The sequence below is a fragment of the Gymnoscopelus braueri genome (genome assembly GCF_963280865.1).
Source record: "Gymnoscopelus braueri genome assembly, chromosome: 5".
NCBI classification, from domain to species: domain Eukaryota; kingdom Metazoa; phylum Chordata; class Actinopteri; order Myctophiformes; family Myctophidae; genus Gymnoscopelus; species Gymnoscopelus braueri.
The window spans coordinates 1,179,585-1,199,827 of NC_137606.1; the positions used below are offsets into that span (position 1 = coordinate 1,179,585).

The 20,243-nt window shown below is 43.7% G+C and overlaps 1 protein-coding gene across 3 annotated transcripts in view; it reads right to left on the minus strand.

The window, feature by feature from the left end:
- Positions 1-669: 669 nt before the first annotated feature.
- Positions 670-20,243, minus strand: part of pak4 (p21 protein (Cdc42/Rac)-activated kinase 4) — a 46,535-nt gene continuing 26,961 nt past the window's right edge. For all 3 annotated transcript variants that reach the window (XM_080429539.1, XM_080429541.1, XM_080429540.1), the window contains exons 2-11: positions 18,652-18,909; positions 17,048-17,247; positions 16,361-16,568; positions 15,660-15,893; positions 12,299-12,775; positions 11,517-11,650; positions 7,959-8,085; positions 5,009-5,134; positions 4,737-4,871; positions 670-3,630 (exon numbers count right to left, since the gene is read on the minus strand). In XM_080429539.1, coding sequence (XP_080285665.1) covers positions 3,475-3,630; positions 4,737-4,871; positions 5,009-5,134; positions 7,959-8,085; positions 11,517-11,650; positions 12,299-12,775; positions 15,660-15,893; positions 16,361-16,568; positions 17,048-17,247; positions 18,652-18,852 — 1,998 coding nt within the window. In that variant the 5' untranslated portion in view covers positions 18,853-18,909 and the 3' untranslated portion in view covers positions 670-3,474. The remainder of the gene's footprint in view (positions 3,631-4,736; positions 4,872-5,008; positions 5,135-7,958; positions 8,086-11,516; positions 11,651-12,298; positions 12,776-15,659; positions 15,894-16,360; positions 16,569-17,047; positions 17,248-18,651; positions 18,910-20,243) is intronic.

Here is a 20,243-nt window from a genome sequence, read left to right on the forward strand (position 1 = left end):
GTCTACTGTACGAGCAGCTTATGCAAATAACACTAAAACATCATGATATGACTTCACTGGCTGGATCACTGTTAACCACAGGAGTTATAGCAACCAAGTCTATTTTTGATCAAGCACAGCTACTGATAACCTTGCTTGGTATAAATCAACTCTTGTATACAACAGTGCAACTGTCCTTGGTCCAAGGCTTCACTGTCTTTGGTTGCCATCCGTCCTCTTTAAGGATGATCAATTCACTGTCATTCAATCATTACAGGAGGTGGATTAAAATGGTCCATTTTCATGAAGCGAAATGACATCCCTGTGCACACATTAGTGGTAGCCATTTGTATTAGTGGAGAGGGAGATCATGTGCTACAGTACGCTACAGTATGTATATAGGGAAATATACACGTGTGCTGGCTCTTTGTATTTTTATATTTGGATTACAGTAAGTGTGGTACTTTTAATTTCTACAAATATGAATCAAATTGTTTCTTTCTTTGTCTAGATGAGCGCTGTCACTGGCAGCTTAGATTTTTTTGTTCCTAGAACAAATGCTGCTGCAAACAATGGATGTTTGCAGACCAATAATTCTTTACATTTGTGTTAACCTGCATGGTACTACTGTACATGTATATTGAGATTCAATGCATCGGCACATATTAGTTCCAAGTAAGTTGTTGTTTATCACAGAATAAAAAAGGATGCTTTATTGACTTTCAAATGGAGCTGTTGCCCATTTAATCTGGCTTGTTGATAAATGCTTTTTCAACAGGAGAACAGAAAGATCTCAGAGGAATGGAAACTGAAGTCTAGAACTTGGGAAGAAAGTAGTTGCGGTTAAGATTATTTGACCTTTGTGTGTAATTGACTAGACGCACTCCTGTCATTGCTACATTGTGCAATTAGAAATAGGCACATTGTGCCACGGTAATGAAACTGGTTTTCCAGCTTGACAAGCTGCAGAGCAAAAGCTTCTTAGAACATCCAGAATAGGGTCACAATGTTGGTGTTTTTCCCCCAGACAGGCGGGGTGCATACTGTACAGCGCGTGCCAGGACTTTAAACCCATTAAAACCGGGAAAGCATCCGTGTCACTTCAGATTTTAACCACTTTAACCATTATTTTATACTTTGGCTAATAAAAAATAGCAGATACACAAGCTCATAGCGTGTCGCATCACTTCAGGCCACGCTATGAGCTTGCACATCTGCTATTATGTTTTTATTGTTAAAATTTGTTCAAATCTTTGAATATATATATTTATTTTAAAACATTTTTAACTCAAATCTTTGCTTCTTGGGGGCCCTGGAACAAAATATTTTGAGATGGGGGTCGGCAGCCAAATACATGAGGGTCCTTGACAGGGAAAGGTTTGAGAACCGCTGAAATAGGAATATAAGTTTTTCAGAAAACTGTTTCAACATTTTTTGAATCGGCCTCAGGTCTTAATGGGTTAAGACAATCACAGGAAAGCACTTTATATTACTTTTCTGCAAGTGGCAAATTATCGGACACCATCTGACCTGTCCTCGTGTGCTAATCCCCACCCATCTGGCACTCCAAACACATTAAATCAAACACTAGGCATTATTTCCAAATACAATACAGCAGAGGGGCATGGCTAAAAAGCCATGTGGGCATTTTCATTGTATCAACACCTGTTGCCTGCAGTGGTCAAGAGTTGATCTAGCTGTAACAATGTCTGTATTTTTAAAGTGTGTATGTCTGGTACATTCACACAATCTGCAGCACACAGGCGCGCCGCGCACATGTGCACGCACGGGACAGAGGGTAGATAAAACAAGATTTGGAAAGATTTATCTGTATAGTTTGGAATTTGGAATTTCCAAATTGTGGAAATGGTCTTGTGTCTAAATTATCACTTCAATTGTGACAGCGTGCAGACGGTGCAGTAAACTGAATTAGGATGTAGTCTAGAGAATATGTTATCTGGTAAACAACAGAAGCACAGAAAGAGCCCTTCCTCACATTAGCAACTGACCACTCACAAAGGGTATGTTATGTTTGTGAGAGGAAAGCATAAATACATAGAATGGAGACAGTATTGCTCAAACAGAAGAGGCCAATGTCCTCTTTTTCTTACTTTCGTTTTGAGTTTTTGCGTTCTGGATCACGGCGATGTGAAACTGGGTCTCACAGCTCTCTTGACCATGACACCGTAAAACATCGACATGCGAGTTAAAAGCTCAAAGATTTCATCTGGACTCTTAAAATGTTACAAATACCCACACAAAATAACGATCAAAAAACAAAGTCAAACGTCTAATTCCATTTTTCACGTGTTGAATCAACCAGGAGTGCAGCTTCTATCTCTCTTCGACAGTGCTTTTTAAAAAAATCATTAGATCTCACTGTATAGAGCAGAAAAATAATTAGAAAATAATAAATTCACAAAATAGAGATAATAGAACAACAAAACTGATATAACTCTGAGAACTCTCTATGTTCAGTATACTTACACAGGAAACTAAAGAGGAAGTTAAAAGAATGAAAAGAATAATCTATTAAAAGAGAAATCAACTCCAGTGTTTACCTTGTGAATTAGTGGGTGTCTGTAATGGGAAGCTAGTGTTGCTATGGATACAAAAAGGTTCATATGACTCCTTTCTGAAACCAGTGAGGTTGTCCTTCAGTAGTAAGTTCCGGTTGTCTGGAGATAGCGCGAGTCTGGGGTCCATTCTTCCAGCGGTCTTTGTAACGAGGGAATCGGGGGCACCGTCCAATACGGAGATTTGTAGGCCGCTGCATATCGCTGAATCATCCAATCGGCTTGCAAGCTCCCGGCTCAAATAAAGGCATCCAAAGGGATGCAAAGAAACAGTCCAAACTTCAAATCCAGGTTATGCAAATGGAACATAAGATAGCCATAAGTGATATTTTTTCTTTTTCTTTCCAGAAAGGTCTTCTACAACACAAAAGTTGACCAAAAATTCATTAAAAATCAATCAAATAGGCAGCCAGTGGCTTCTCTGGGGATCCCCACCCTGCTTCCCTTCCCACAGCTTGGAAGTTGAGTCTGCACAATTGTGCGTGCATTGGGGCAGAGGGTTCAGAACACACCGTCATCAACAGTGCTGGTAAGTCACACTAACACAAACATTCGTTGAGTGCATGCACACACATGTGCACACTCACACGCACACACACACACACACCACCCTTTTTCCTCTCGTACAGGGAATACGTCCCCATTGTTCAGCAATCGACATGAGATACAAAATAATCCTAGCACACCCGAGTTTGAAACCTGCACTTCAGGAGCTCGCACTACTTTTTGTAAGTGTTCTCCTGGCTCCACAGAGGGAAACCCCCCCTGACCATCCACTTTGCGTTTTGCCACTGCTTCAGCACAGAGGCGAACACCTCCACTCTCCGTGTGTATGCAGGGGTATTCTCTTCTCTACTGTGTGAACTTGGAGACACTGCCCTCTAGTGTCCGGAGGCCTTGGTGTCAGGGTCGCCGGATCTCATCTCATTCTGTTCTGTCTCATCAGAGGGACGATGCAGGAGGGTGGGCCGGCCTTGCTCAGGAAGGGGTGTTTGAGAAGCTCGTTGGCCGGGGCCCGCTGGGCGGGGTCTCGTACCAACATCCTGTCCAGGAAGCCCTTGAGGAGAGGAGACACCTGAGAAAGAAGGAGTCGGGAGGAGAGAGAAAAAAAGCCCTCCTAATTACTTGAGTTCTACAGCGCCTCAGCCAATTTAAGGCAGGTCCAGTGAGTCACAGGAGAGGGACACAGTGGCAGTAAACGTGTTAGAACACACTGGAGCAGCCCGGGCTACTTTGAGTCTTTTTAAGACAAATGCTAATAAGACAAATGACTGACGTTTCGATGTTATACTACATCTTTCTCATGTGTCATGATTCAGAGGAGGATGTAGTAATATCGAAACGTCAGTCATTTGTCTTATTAGCACCTTTATTAACACATTGCCTGCCAATCGCGTAGACCTACGCAAAGTGGTCTTTTTTTTTTTTTTTTTTTTTTTTTTAAGTTCACATTGCACTTTTTTCACTTCCGGTACGACACATTTCATTGTAGCACCACCGGAAACGGAATTATCCGGGTTCCGGTTTTTCCGATCGTATCCGCTTCCTGTCTAAAACTAAACCTAAAAGTCGATTATCTCGGTTGTTGTTTTTCTCATCGCTGATCGCTGTTTAGCATTCACCGCTGTAGCTTCAAGATGGCGAATTGCAAAGCGAAGCGGTCTTCACTGCTCGTCTCACACAGATCCCCTGTGTGTTTAGAACCAAATGAACGCGCACTTTTAACGGATTTAGCGAGGTCTGTGGCGACATGAAAAAAACAAAAAAACAACAATAAAACGCTGGCACTGGTGAGTACATTATGATATTAAACTCTGGCATGGAATGTGTTAATGAAAAATTAGCTTTATTAATAAAAAAGTAGTCCGAGCTGTTCCAGTGTGTTCCCTCGAAATTAGTATATGATAATGTATATATAATTAAAGATATTATATTATTTTGCAATTACCTTTATTACATACAGTATGCAAGTGATTTAGACTCTAAAGGGGTATTCAAACTTGGTCGTGCACCAAAAAACGATCTACAAACTCACACGGCGCACCACAATAGAAACAAGCCCCCCCTGGGGCTTTTTGTGTAATCCTTTTAGAAAAGTTTCATTACTGTACCTCTGTGTAAACGTGTTGATACAGTTTTTAATCAATCAATCAAAAGTGTGTGGTGTTCCGTTTGTCGTACCTTGTGTAGGTTCTTGAGTTTTGGGGGCAGGTTGTCTCTGATCATCTTCATGGCTTTGAGCGGCGGCTCGTTGAAGTACGGTGGCTCGCCGTCCACCATCTCAATCACCATGACGCCCAGAGACCAGATGTCCACCTGGACACGATGAAGAGGGAGGAGGAGGGGTTGTGTCAGAATTCAACTAGTTCAACCGTCCTGGCTTTCCAAAACACACAGAAAAGTCAGAATGCGTCTCTTGTGTGTGAAAGACTGAGTGTGCATGCATGCCTTACCTCTGGACCATAGGGCAGTCTGGAGATGAGTTCTGGTGCCATCCAATAGGGCGTTCCCACCAGAGACTTTCTCCTCTGTACCTCTTTAGAAACCTGGGCACAGAATCCAAAGTCTGACAGCTTCACCTGCAGATGGTGGTGGGGAGTTCAAAATTGACAGAGGGAGAGAGGAGGAGAGAGTTGTTCATATACACCGTCACAACATATAGTACCACTGGGACATTATGTGGATAATGCATTAACACTTCTGAAGCGCTGTGAGACTAACCGCTGAGTTTGAGCAAATATAAAACATCTGTAACTGCCAGCTGACTGGTGTGAGTCATAGAATCCTGGGTGGGCACCATCTTACATTTCTGAGAAAGCCTCTCTCTGCATGGAGGGTGGCTAGACAGAGCTTACCAGTGTCTGAACACTGGTAAGCACAAAGCGTAACAATGAGAAATGGAGGATATACATACTATATGCACACGCAGACACAACATGCACCTCTCATTGACATATGTATATAGATAAGCTGTTAAATGTTGTTATAATTTCCCCATATAAGCTGATTTTGAGCCTAGCTAGCCCCAACCCTTAACCTCAGTGTAGACCTTATCACATTTTCAAAGACATCTGGTGGTTTTGCCAGGAACTCCTCCTAGCACTGCATTTATGGCCTTATATGTAAATCGCTACCTTCACACACAAAGAAACAAACAGACACACACACACACACACACACACGCTCTATTAACTGATTCACTGCCAATCGCGTAGATCTACGTGAACTTAAAAAAAAAAAGTTAATTTTTTTTTTTTTTCAATTTGACCCAAAGACCAAGGAGATATGATTTTTCAAAGATCTAGACTCCTATCCACTTCCTTGTTAAATTAAAACAAAAAAAATCTGTATCTCGGCTCCTGAGTACTTATTTTTTTTCAATGAAAAACTCTGGCACTGGCTAAAAAAATATGAAAATACCTCTGGCAGTTAATGGGTTAATGAGAAACTAAGCTTGATCGAGACCATTTCCCCATGTAGACCAAACCACAGGCAGAACTGGAGCCCAGCCCCAGGGCCAAAACCATCATACCAGCCACCAAGGAAGTTGAAACTCTACATTTCAGCAAGTTTATGCCTGATTTCTAGTTGGTTGTGTGCCGTGTCGTGCACCAAAAAACGCTGATCTTAATCTGTGGGTGAGTGCGACCCAGGGACACAAAGTACAAAATGACCAGAAAATTACCAAAAAAAGAAAGTAAATACAAATTCAGCCAGCGATCATATTTCAGCATCAGCAAGCTGCTGAATGCATATAGGGGAAACACTGGGGATGAAGGGGTGAGAGGATGAACAGGCATGATGTGAGGGGCGAGGGGACGATAGGGAAGAGGGGGTTGGTGGATGAGGGGATGAAGGAGGATGGGGACAGAGGAGAGAGAAGGCAGGAGCCAGGGCATGGAAGGGATGACCGTCACATTTGCGTGACGAAGTTTCCATGGTGGTGGGGCAAAACCCTGAGACTTAGCCGTAATACAAAAGAAAAAGGGGTAAAAAGAAAATCGCCTGCCCCCGACACTCACGCTCACACTCAATATGGTTTCGAGAGGTGTCCCCAAAAAGACTACTAAAATGATGTTACACCGTATTACTCTCACGAGAGCAGAGTGCTCCGTCTTGTCTTGTCCCATGTCTTTATAAACCAACTTTATATTATTTTGTGACATGGTCATCACATGATATGGTCATTTCATATCTAATTCACAGAAAACAGGGGCTCTGTCTATATTCCACGCTATGAACGCTCCATATCTAGGTCAACTCACACACTGTGGGAAAAGCATCTAAACAAGAAACATAGCGTCTACCTCATCATGCTTGAGTTTTGGTTTGTTTGAATATGATCAATGATGAAATGTAACTTGTACAGAGATTCTCCACAACACTGGAATACTTTGTCTTTGAGCCTGACTAGATAGAACATGTTTCCCTCTGAAGAAAAAATAGCAGCCACTTGGAAATAGTCCATAACTGTTTCAATTATTTAGTGATCAACTGTGCAGCCATGTCACAAAGTTGTGCATGTGCATGAGCGCTACGTCCGGCCTGTGCACAGTCAAACAACTTAAGCAACACTGTGGCCACAAAAGCAGCAGCGGAAGACAGCGTTTCTGATAACTGAGTCAAATTAGAATTAACCTTGTTCTGTGACGTCGACTTGCTCAGCATTAGCAGGGTCACAGCTGTTGAGGTTAGGTCTGCAATAAGCAGTAAATGTGACTCTGCACCCAGCTGAGAGGGCTGACAATGAGCGTGTCACTTGTTTGTGGTTCCCACCCCACTTCAGAGAACTTCAAATTCAGATTAAATAGGTGTGTGTGTGTGTGTGTGTGTGTGTGTGTGTGTGTGTGTGTGTGTGTGTGCGCGCGCGTGTGGAGGCTCAGTTCCTCTCCCCCTAGCTCTCACAGTGAAGCCATGTGTTAACCACATGAACCCTCGCATCACTGTCTGGGCAGGTCATATTTGCTGTAGATTCTGCTAAAATAGGCAGGCATTCCGCGAAAAGAGGTGAACATTCCGTAAAAACGGGCAAACATTCTGCGAAAACAGGTAAACGATAGGCAGCCGAAAATAGTAGCTCTAAATATTAAAGAACATACTCCGTAAAATCATCAATGGTAATTTAGCCCTTTGTAACTCAAACGTACCAATGTAACCTTTGAACACTCAGAGTTTAACGCTCAGGATTTGACAGTGTAGGCTCACCTAACATCACTGTAGAACACAGAGTAGACGCTCACTGCAGCATGAGCAGGTGCTGCAGAGACATTGGGGTCCACGGTTGTGGTTTGGTGTGCAGTTATAGGGTACGACAGCGAGCGTGGGGTACATGTTTATATAGTTTGGACCACGGTGAACTCGGGGCACGGGGCTGTAGTTTGAAAGTACAGTTAGGGTACATACCCTCCCATCGTGGGTGAGAAGGATGGAGTCACTCTTGATGTCTCGGTGGATCACTCCCTGGGTGTGGAGAACGGACAGAGCCTTAAGGACAGACAGACACACCGTGGCGATCTGCTCCTCATTCATCCTGGAGGGGAGGGGAAAAGTTAAGAAAAAGAGAGATTGGTATACGCTTTTATTTATTTTACGCTTTATTTCAGGTAGGTCCAGTGGTGGAAAGTGTACTCAAATGTTTTACTTAAGTAAAAGTATCAATACTGTAATGTAGAGGTAGTAAAAGTGTCAATACTGCAATGTAGAAGTACTCTGTTATAAGTAAAAGTCCGGAATTCAAAATGTACTTGAGTTAAAGTACAAAAGTATTGGTATCCAAATGTACTTAAAGTACCAAAAGTAAAAGTACTAAAATGTTCGAAAATAGCAGATCTACTAGCTCGCGACGCGTTGTAGAGGTATATAATATGGCTAAAGTGGTTAATCAGGGGTCATCAACATGCCGGCTTGTGATGGACATTTTCAACAAACAAAATGTTTGCCACGGACATACAAAATGAGTGGTCAATAATATTACCAGAAACACAGCCCTAATGTACAGTATACTAGTCCAGTAGACACGATGGAGGGAGAGTTATTAGTCCTCATTCCTAGTAGTTTATTTTATTTTATTAAGATATTAAGTAGGAAAGCTGAGAGGGAAGGCGTAGATGGAGCAATGTTACCCAGTTTCAAAAATTGCTTTAAAAGTCAAGTTTATTATTATTATTTCCATGGCCATCTCTGTACTTATGTCTAATTTCTGCTTCACTTTCTTCTTCTTTCTAGATTGAACTGATGGCTTTGAACCTTTCAAAGCATTAAAGACAATCAGAGACAGCGAGAAGAATTGTCATATTGACATCAACCACCAGTCATTATAATATCTAAGCTTAAAAGGCCCAGTCATTAGGCACATCCGCCACTGTTTGGTAACTGGTTTAATAAGGTTTGAATACCTGTTTGGCAGTGTCTTTATTAGAGTGTTAATGTCAAAGGACATTTCGGAAACCCAGCTCTTATCCTATTAAACTAAGTTAAAATCAGATCATTCATTGGCATGGAAGATCTTTTTTGTTTGGTTCTCAAAGTGGGGTCTGGGGACCCCCAGGGGTCTTTGAGTGGGTTCCAGGGGGTCCCTAGCAAAACTGCTTAATAGCATCAAAATCAGTGTAACCACTTTAAAGCTATTTTATACATCACCAGCATACAACAATGGACAGCAGGCATCTTGTCTTGATGAGAGTGCCTGTTAATATGAACAGTGTGGATAATCCAATATCTAGATGATGACAGACTTGCAATTATATTGATTTGAGTAACGAGGTGTCCAATGATAGAAGAGTAAAAGAATAATTTTCATATTTTAAATGTATTGAAGTTACAGTGAAAGTAGTGATGAATAGGCTCCAAACTCAAATAACGTACACAAGTATTGTAAGTACTTGTACTTACAATACTGTTACTTTACACCACTGGTATTTCTGCATTAATTAAATACGTGTCCTATCAATTCTGAAGAAAACCTGGAGACTGGCGAGTCAGCCACTGTATACTGGCTCTAGTAATAACATGTTTTAATCAAGGGGCCAGTTTGAGATTTTTACATTGACTCCAATACGGAAGAGACAGTTCATATGAATGGCCTGTAGCTTCGCTGTTTTACCCCTGCGGGTGTCAGAAAGAATGTATTCTAACGGATGGGTTTTTGACAAACTTTAGACTATCTTCTTACCTTAATAGAAATTGTCATAAATTCTATATGCTTCCAGTCGCTAGTTTAAAGTCTCCTTTCAATCATCATGATATGCGTTTTGCTAAATTATGGTCCCATTTATTCTAAAATTGACGATAAAGTAGGTTATTCTCTAAGAGGGGCGGGATGATTTGATTGACAAGCTACACAACCAATAGCATTCATTCCCCGCCCCCGCTCTCGATTGACAAGCTACCCAACCAATAGCATTCTTTGGGGATTGTTTTCCGGTTCCTGTTCCCGACGTGCTTTTGGGCTTATATTAAGATGGCAGATTTCAAATTCCTGAACAATCGGCCTCATTTTCGGTTCTGTAGAAACCAGCGGTCTGTCTTTGTCCATCTCTTTTATACAGTTTATGGTTTTAATCAAAGATTCGCAGCGGACACGGACAAGTCTTGCCACGGACACGTTTGTCCGTGTACGGACACATTGATGACCCCTGTGGTTAATGTTTCATAATGTAATAATTTATATCTGCAAAGCAACTAAAGTTTTCACATAGTTGTAGTGGAGTAAAAGTACAATATTTGCCTCTGAGATGTAGTAGAGTAGTACAAATAAGTACTTGAGTACATGTACTTAGTTACTTTCCACCACTGGATAGGTCAGTGTACAGAGACAGGAAACCAAGGGCAGAGATAGAGGAGAGACATGCGAGACAAGATGGGGATCTGATTCAAACCCGGGTTCCAGTCCACCAGGATCATGGGGTCCATATAACTCAAATGGTTCTCAAAATGGGGTCCGGTGATCCATATACTTTGTTGACCGGGGTCCACAAGGAGTCTATTACTTCCCTCCTTTTTACTACACCAAATGCTTTCGCTGAAAACAGCTTAGTGTGTTGATCGGTTATTCTCAAAATATTTTTAACAAATGTTGGAAAATGATTAATAATGTTGACACAACACCTTTTCAAATGGGTGTCCGCAGCCAAATACCCATCATTTTGGGGGTTCTTGGCATGAAAATGTTGGAGAGCCACTGCACTGGGCTGAACCACCAGGAGACCAGTAGTAGTTTCAACACCAATGGCGAAAACACCAAACAATACTGCCCTCTTGTGGTGCTAACATGCTACACAGCTGCCACACAAGGATGAGAGGTAAAGGGGGAAAGCAGTGGTAACAGATCTCCTCTCAAGATGAATAGTGTGCAGAAATAAGACAAAGAAAATGTCATTACAACTGACCAATCCACTGTCAAATAGATACGTTTATTTTATTTGATATATATTTTTTTTAAATAGATACGTTTAAATGAACAGTATACTGACCGTATACTGATATATAAGAGTTAACCAAGGTTAACTCTTAATACTGTGACATGTTGACTTTGTTTCATGTTTTATATCTACAGTACATTTATGTGTGTTCTTAGTACTCTTACACAGTGAAATAAGAGTTAAATTATCAAAGCTACATTAAGATGTTACTGTGTCATTTGTAAGGCACAAATAACAGTGCCTGAATGTAACATGACAGATATGTATGTGTAACATTTCTCTCGCGCCTGTGGGGTTGGGATCCAGAACCGGAGTCGGTTCCGTCACATTTGAAACAGTTTCCGGAACCGGTTTTATCACACTGTCAGAGATGTGGATTCATGTCTGCTACACAATTACAATACCAATTGGTTCTCAAACCTTTTAATTTCAAGGACCATAAAAACTAAATAAAAATTTGCTGTCAAAATCAACACTGGTTAAAGGGAACCGTTAAGGAATCGGAATCGAATAAATCCTAAAGGATCCCAAGCCTACTCACCTGGTGTGAGTGACGATGTCAGTCAGGGCCCCTCCCTCCAGGAACTCCATGACCACCCAGAGCTCGTCTCCTACCAGGTAGCTGTTGTACATCTCTACCACGTTGTCGTGGTGATAGTCCCGCATGATCACCACCTGTTGGTTTCATCATTACATAACACATACATTTATGCCACTGCATTGAGTAAAACCAAAAGAAAAGACATCTACGTCAAGGCTGTCTATCTATTCATTCACAAAACCTGTGTAACTGTCTTTTTTTCTCTATCTTGGGCACGAACGGCCTAAATCTTGGCGTGTGTGTGTGCGTGTGTCCCATTATATGACCCAGGTGTGTGCAGTGCCGAGACGTAATTGAGTCGGACCAACAGTTTTAGAGGACCGAAGAAAAAACACGAAATTCTGCATGTCTGTCCGCTGGTCTGCGGAGGACACACTGAATCTCCGTGTTTGGGAGGGGGAGGGGTATGGGCACTGGCTTTGCTGATTGGCCAACCCGAGTACTGACCCGTCAGATTTGTGTAGATCAGGGCTATGTTCGCGAGACACCAGTGTACGGCAAAGTATAAAATAGGACTTCAGTGCTTAAAAAAAGTGGTCAATCAATTTAATCGAATATAAAAACTCATTTGCATTTTTTTGCGTTGGTTTATATATATATATTTTTTTTTTTAAGATTCTTGATGAATCGATTGATAAAAAAAAATTCATCAATGGAATAACCACCAAGAAGATGGATAGTTGCAGCCCTAGTTGTGACATGTACAGCCCAGAATTTCATACCTCGTTGAAGAGGAGTTCTCTGCGCTGCTGTTTCCTCAGGTCCATCTTTTTGACTGCCACCAGCTTGCCCGTGCTCTTCACTGTGGCGATGCACACTATGCCCGTGGAGCCCTCCCCTATCTTTATGTAGTGGTCCAGGTATGTACGCGGGTCGCCCGGGTCCACCACCATCTGCAGCGCCGCTCTGAACTGCTCGTGGGACACTCTCTGGGGCTCCCTCTGTGGCGAGCGGCCCTGAGGCGGAGCGTTGGGTCCCGGGGCCGAGGCGGGTGGGCCTTGGGGGGGCCTCGGGGCAGGGACACCAGGATGCGGTGTGTGGGGATGCGGCTGCTGCTGCTGGGTGGCCGCAGGGCCCAGGGTGGGGTGCGAGGTGTGGTGGGGGTGCGGGTGGCTCACCGGGGGTTTGGCGGCGGAGGAGCCATGGGTTGAGCCGGCAGAGGGTCCGTTGTGAGGCGGGCCGTCGTGGTGCCGGCCCGGCTGGAACAGGGAGAAAAGAGAGCGGTCAAAAGAATCCTGATGGCACATAATGATACACACACACACACACACACACACACAGGGACAACAGAACAACATCCTTATGGATTTGCCTATTACCATGTTATCACTCAGAACCACTTATCGCTGACAGTAAACCTTTAGGGAAAGGAACAACAAGCACAGCTAAACACAAACAGGGCAGTAAACAAAGTGGTAAGAGCTAATCTACGAGCCAGTCTATCAATTCACCTCCCTTTCTGTCTAGCTAGAATTCCTGCTAGGGATATATTATGCTGATGTCTGTCCCAGGCTCAGGTCAGCTTTGTCGTCCCAACTCTACACAGTATAGGTATACTACAGTAGGATGAAATAGCATTTCTCCCAAGACCTACAATTAGACATTATGGTCATTAAAAACAATTCTCAAGAGTGGACACAACTGTATGACAAGACAAAACACATAACAATGAGAGGAAAAAAAGTACAATGTGCAAAGTTGTCATATATTTTTAGATTCATAAATCTTAGTTGAAAATAGCTAAAAGTTGATAAATAAATAAAAATCTAAAGAGAAAGAAATACAGTCCGGTGTTCACTTGGTTTGAATGGGAGTACAAGTGGGGTAAAACAGGGGGGTGGGGACCAGGTTGAAACAAGAATATGGGTGCAGCAGTGAGTTCAACCATCTGACAGCCTGAGGGAAGAAGCTGTTGTACAGCCTGGTAGTCTTTGTATGGATGCTTCTGAACCTCCTGCCAGATGATAGAGGAACTAAAAGCATGTGTGACGGGTGAGAGAGGTCCTCCACAATGTTGGAGGCCTTCCAAACAGAGCGTGTGTGGAAAACCTCTTGGATGGACAAGAGAGAGACATTTTCTCAACTGTCTGCAGAATTCTTTGTAGAGCTTTGCGATTAGCGGCGTTTCAGATTCCATACCAGACGATGAGGACTAGTTAGGTCAATAGTTACTGTGCAGAAGGTGGTGAGGATGGGTGGGGGCCTGCTTCACCCACCGCAGGAAGTGCAGTTGTTGCTGGGATCTCCTGACCAGAGAGCTGGTGTTGGGGGTCCAGAAGACGTCCTCCGTGATGTGTAACACAACTTGGTGCAGTTTATCCTTTCCACTGTAGAGCCTCTGATGTACAGTGGGGAAGTGGTCAGGGCTGGACCTTCTAAAGTCAACAATCAACTCCTTTGTTAAAATCGACATTCAGGGACATTATTGTTGTTCTCCGACAGCTGTTCCACCTCCTCTCTGTAGGATGTTTCATTGCTGCCAGTACTGATGAGGTCCATCCAACGGTGGTGTCATCCGTAAACTTAATGATGTGGTTTGTATAGGCTGTGGAGGTGCAGTTGTGGGGTCAGTAGTGTGAACAGAAGGGGGCTGAGCACACAGCCCTGGGGAGGGCTGGTGTTCAGAATGACCGTGCTAGGACTGCTGGTGCCATTCTGTACCGACTGGGGCCTGCTGGTGAGGAAATCCAGGATCCAGTTACAGAGGGTGGAGTTGAGTACCAGCAGATTGAGCTTTCCTATTAGCTGCTGAAGGATGATGCAATTAAAACCGGAACTGAAGTGCATGAAGAGCATTCTTGTGCGTGTTTTTCTGGCCCAAATAAGTCAGAGCCAGATGGAGGGCATGTGAGAAAGCATCCTCTATGGAACTATTTGAGGGGTACGCAAACAGCATCAAGTCAAGTGAGGCGGAAAGACTGGATTTGATGAGTTTAAGGACTAGCCACGTGAAGCACTTCATAGTGATGGGGTCAGTGCCACAGGGTGGCTGTCACTGAGGACAATACAGACCTTTTTGGCAGCGGTCGGATGAAGGTGGTTTTCAAGCAATGTGGAACACCTGCTCGGCGGGACAGACAGAACACCTGGTTGCCTGGTGGAGGGGTGTCTATTTCCCGCTGGCTCAGTGTTCAGTGCCTCAAACCATGCATAGAAGTTGTTGAGTGCATCTGGGAGTGAGACATCTTTGTCACAGGCAGGCGGAGGGGTTGTATCATTCATGATGGCCTGTATACCTGGACGGATTACCAGCACTCATGGAAATGTCCTTCAGGCACTTTTTATTTAGTTGGCACGGGCAGCATATGGAACAACAAACACATTTTGGCACACAGCCAAAATGTGTTATACCTTGGTATAAGTATTGTATGAACATCTCTTGTCATAGGCAAGTTTCTGATCACTTAGACACACTGCCTGAGATAACTCTTAACAAAATAATAGTAAAAAATAAACCAAAGTCAATATCTGTCCGGAGTGGCTGCTGCGTCCTATCACGCCGCCATGTACAACAACTACAACACAGCTGTATATCTGCCTGTCTGGCTCTCTATACTACCACCTTTCGTGTTTGTCTTTAGTGTCTTGTTAAGTCTTCAAATGACCTGGATGAAGATTTTTGTCTGTTTAGTCTTTACGTTCGCGGTTCATATCTGTCCTAGTGCTGCTTGTCAGGCACTTGTAGCACCATCAAGTGGCAGTTTTATATCAAATGGTGTTACTGTGACTCTCGTCTGTCAAGCCAGACAACTATTCCACAATCTTCAAAAAGGTATATAGTCTGTAAATATGCCCCCTGAAAGCGGTTCAAAGAAAGTTGTCATCATTTGTCATACATGAAAAGTATTTAAAAATGTATCTAAAATATGATTCCATTGCAGCAGCAAGCTGTATGTGCTTAGACTAATTTGGAATGATTTACGCGACTGTAAAAAACATTTGGTTTAATGCCTTGAACCGTTTCAGTGCTTCCCAAGTACAGACTGTATGACGGAAGCATTTGAAAATTGTGCGAGTCAACAGTTTTTCGAGAATCTATTATTATTTCAATCAATGCAGTCTAGTCTGTCCTCTCGTGTATACCTGTCCCGTGGGGCTGCGTCCGCCCTCGCTGTCTGTCCTGGGGTAGGTGTTAAATGGCCGGGTGTTCTGCTGAGCAGTTTTCATCACCCCCTCTGTGACCGGCAGGTTGGGGGTTCGAATGTTGGGCCCAGACAGCGGTCTCTTGTCCCGGGGAGACTGAGGGCTGCCGTCCCGTCCAGTGTAGCTAGACTTGGGCCTTCGGTCACCTTGCTGCTCCCTACGAACCACTGGGTCCTGGAGAGAGGAGCGGGAGGAGAGGAAGATGGTAGGGAAAGATGTAGGGAAGGAGAGAGGGCAGAAATGGTGATCGGAGGGAAGGACGGGTGGAAAGACACGGTGGGTGAAAAGGAGAATTTGTAGGGAAAAATAAACAAATGGAATAGCAAATTGGCTAATTTAATTAACCTATATGTGTCATTGACTGGGGTTTCTCAGGGGTCTGTACTGGGCCCCTCCTTTTTTCCACCTAGACCAAATATCTTCGCCACAGATCTGCTATTTTCAAATGAAAATGAATTTGACAAATTAATTTAGCAGAATGTCCGTCTATTATGACATGCCCAGAATAGGGACGCTAGCGTTCACGTGGCTAATATAACAGAGACTGGAGATTCAGGGAGAGATACTCAATTATGACATAATTTTTTACCAAGGGACCATTGAACTCCAGACATTGCATTAGGTGTCACATCCATCGTTACCTGGTGGTGTTCACGTGGCTCTCTGTCTCTATGGGGAGGAGGTGGGGGTCCAGACCCTGGCCGGTCCCTGTGGGATCTGGGCTCCTGGCCGCGGGGCTGCTGATGGGGCCGACCTGGGACGGGCTCATCTCTCTGAGGGGGCCGAACTGCACGCTGTCCCTGGCGGGGGTCCCCGCGGTCCCCTCCTTGATCCGGTCTGGGCCGATCTCTGAGGGAGAACAGAGACAGGAAAAGGGTAGGAGGGTCTGTATTTACTCTGGCTTGTCTTTACATTTGTACCTATCTGTCATACTAGTGTGGCATGTGAAGAGTTGTGTTTTATCTATGAAAGCTATACTGTACACATGAAGTTTTGTTTATTATTATTTGTAGTAGTAGAATATAGATTAGATACACGCTGGCAATTTGTTATCTGACAGATTATAGTTAACAGGATAGTGTTAGCCTAATCCTTCAGTGAATCTCTATGCTGTTGACACCATATATAGTTCTCATTGAGAGAACAAACAAACAACATAATTATGTAAATGACATCATAGCATTCATCATAATAGGCCAACAAGACTTTGCTTTGCCAACTCTTTATATATACAATATATGGATTGGCTGGAAATCTGAGTGGTAACCTCGCTATAGTCCCCTCCGTGTTTCTATAGGTGTCGAGTTACTTAGCATATTTCCTGGTACCTGTCGGTGTGTGGGTTATGTCTGTGGTGAGGATCTCCATTCTCTTGTCCTCCTCCAGAGGAGCCAGAGTCTCGCCGGGGCTGGACAGGGGGGCTACCTCGTCTGAGTGAGTTGGAGCGAGTCACAGACATGTTGTCAAACTCGTCCAGCAGCCATGTTAGAGAGCCATCCACTCCCAGCTTACTGCCACGCACAATGGTCTGGAGACACGCACAAACAGAGAGATACAAGCACATGGTCAGTTAACAGCAAACGCTGACAAGCTTTGGGACTGGCTGGTCAATTTTGCCTGACGGCCTCTCTTTGGAGGCAGACTTGTATGTGGGACCAAAGCTTGCGTTCAAGTCATTAGAATGCCTTATTCTTCATGCAAAATCAATTACAATAGTGCCAAACCTCAAATAAAATGTTCATGTGCCCAACATTTGTCAACGCATGTAAAAAAAAAAAAGAAAGAAAAAAAGATGTCAACAATCTATTTGCTTGGCGTATTTCGTCAGTTTCCGGTTGCATTTTATGGTCTTAAATGGGGCGTGGAGCAATGCAAATGATTCTCTGCGTGAACGCGCCTATGACTGTCAAAAATGACATTTATTAGCGTTTTTGTATTAACACCTACAGTCTATGGTAAACACTGGAGATTCTGCGATCTGGCTATGGGATCTATCGTCACCATGGTTACAGCTTTTGTATAAACACCTACAGTCTATGTTAAACACCAGAGGTTCTGGCTATGGGATCTATTGTCGCAAGCTGTGGGATGATCAAACTGCACATGCGTTGACTTACGGCTGCCGACCACGGCCACTGCCACACGCTGCAAACTTATAAAGGACTTTCATTTACGGCCCGTGTCCACACACACTGCGTTCACTTTTATGAGCGGGAGGGCGCTTTGGAGATCATCTACATAGCACTAGCACGCAGATTCACACGTGCAATATTCAAATCCAGGTTGCGTTATTAGCGCACATAGCTTAGCTTAAACAGCTTAACACATTGCCTGCCAAAGACGTTTTAAAACGTCATTAAAAAAATAATTATTATTTATTTATTGTTTTTTTACGTCAGAATCAGGAGATAACGTGATGGCGTATAACAAGGGAACGGGAGGTCGCGTTTTTTTTCTTATTTTTTTTCGAGGAAGCACACTGAAACCCTCCGTGATAAATATTCTGTGAATACTTGAAAAGGTAAGAAAATTGTTAAAAATGCTGGCAGAGGTTGCAGCCTGTTTTAGAAAACCCCTGGCAGTGAAATTAACATCAACTTCTCATGGTTGTGGGAGAGAGAGCACATCCCCGGGTAGCGCAACAGAGCAGAGCGTCGGGTCCGTGGACCCCCGCGAAGCATTTGCTGGGGGTCAGACTTGCCTCACGGCTGCGGAAAATCACTATGTGTGAAGCTGCCCTGTGTGTGTGTGTGGTAACTGTCACAGCTAGACAGACATCGACTCATAGGAGCACAACACACACCTTGCCCACACATAACTAAAAGTCTGCAAATATTTTGAGTGCGCACATCCCCGGGTATGGACTAGTAGTATATGCTTTTTAATTACACCCGTACTGATGACCCCGTGACCCCCTCCACTACACACACACCTTGCGCGGCTCTACGGTGGTGATGACGGTGGCATCGATGAAGGGCTTGGGCCTCTTGGCTGTGTCCTCGATCAGGGACTGCCATTGCCGCGGCAAGCCCACGAACTTCTGCTCCTGCTCGTCGAAGTCTGTGTGAACGCGGTGCTCGAAGTTGGACGGCGCCGAGATCTGGATGCGAGACTTCTTCTTTTTGGTGAACATGGTGGCGGTGACAGTAGCAGCAGGGACAGAGGGCGAGGCTGCGGCCTAGCATCAGACCTGCAGGGCAGACAAGGAAGGGAGTGAAGAAGAGAGAGGGAAGGAGAGGAAACAAGGAGGGAAAGACGGGAGGGAGGGAGGGAGGCAGGGAGAGGTGCATGTATTACAATTTGGATTCTAAAATTATACATGATAAGTAATGAAACATATTTGTAAAAGCCTAAAATAACATGAAATATAAAACATCAGGTTGATCGTGTATGGGTTAAAAATGCTAAATAAAATACAGTATTGGCTCTAGGATAACAAATCATCTCCCCGGTACTCTTTCCTTGACTGATGTGAAATACAGGGAGAGTCCGCAGCACAGTGCAGTGGAGGAAGTAGAATTTTACAAAGTGCATGTTTCCTCAAAACAATTTACATACAGCACAAGCAACAAATACACACAAGCTCTGGCCTCATATCTGAAAACCACTCTGTTCTCTTTTGTTTGCATTGGACTATGTCCTTCACTGGTCTGTAATGCTGAGCTTAGAAGGAAGGTGACACCAAGTGGAAAATCCCCCAGTAAACAAACAGGACACAATAACACACTATATGGACAACAAGACGAACACACATGCTCTAACATAATGTTAGGCCGATATCTGTTAGCCTGGGACCAGACGAATCTGCCAGTGCAAAAATAAATTGCCCTCAGCGATTAGGGTCTGTCACCGCTCCGTTGTGAATCCATTTCCTGCTCCAGAAGTCTGGGTGACCAATCAGGGCCCAGTATTCAAATATGGGAGACTGTGATTGGTAGTTGGTTATAGGTCTAACCAATTGCGTCCAGAGCCATTGTTTTGATCCCGCCCCCTTGAAAAAAAAACATCCTCATAGAAGCACCAGACTCATATCCACGCAGTGATATAGTCTGGCTACGCGAGGCTAGATATCTGTCACATGTTTGCATTAGTGTCCCTTCTTACTTTGTACAGCTGTGTTAGGTAACTAAAGACAGATAAAGACAGGGCAAGGTAAAAGAGTTGAGAGAAGTTAAGGCTGAGTGCAAAATCTACAAACATGTAGCACTAGTGTCACAGCCCATGCAAAACACAAAAACACAGAGACTCCCCCCCCATGTCTAAAGGCTATAGCAAATGTATCCTACCATTTCTCATTTGTCGATCTATACAGAACTTTGTGGTGTTAAAAAAAGTATTCACTGTGGTACTGTGGACACAGCCAAATTGGACACAGCTAACTGGTTAGTATTTGCTTCTCTCAGCCTGTTAGAATAACAAAGTCATCGGCTTTAACCTTTTTCTGCCACAACAATATATGTCAAAGTTGACATGTCTGGCATCATGACAAAACAGTCAGTTTCGATTCGGCTCAACAAACTCATG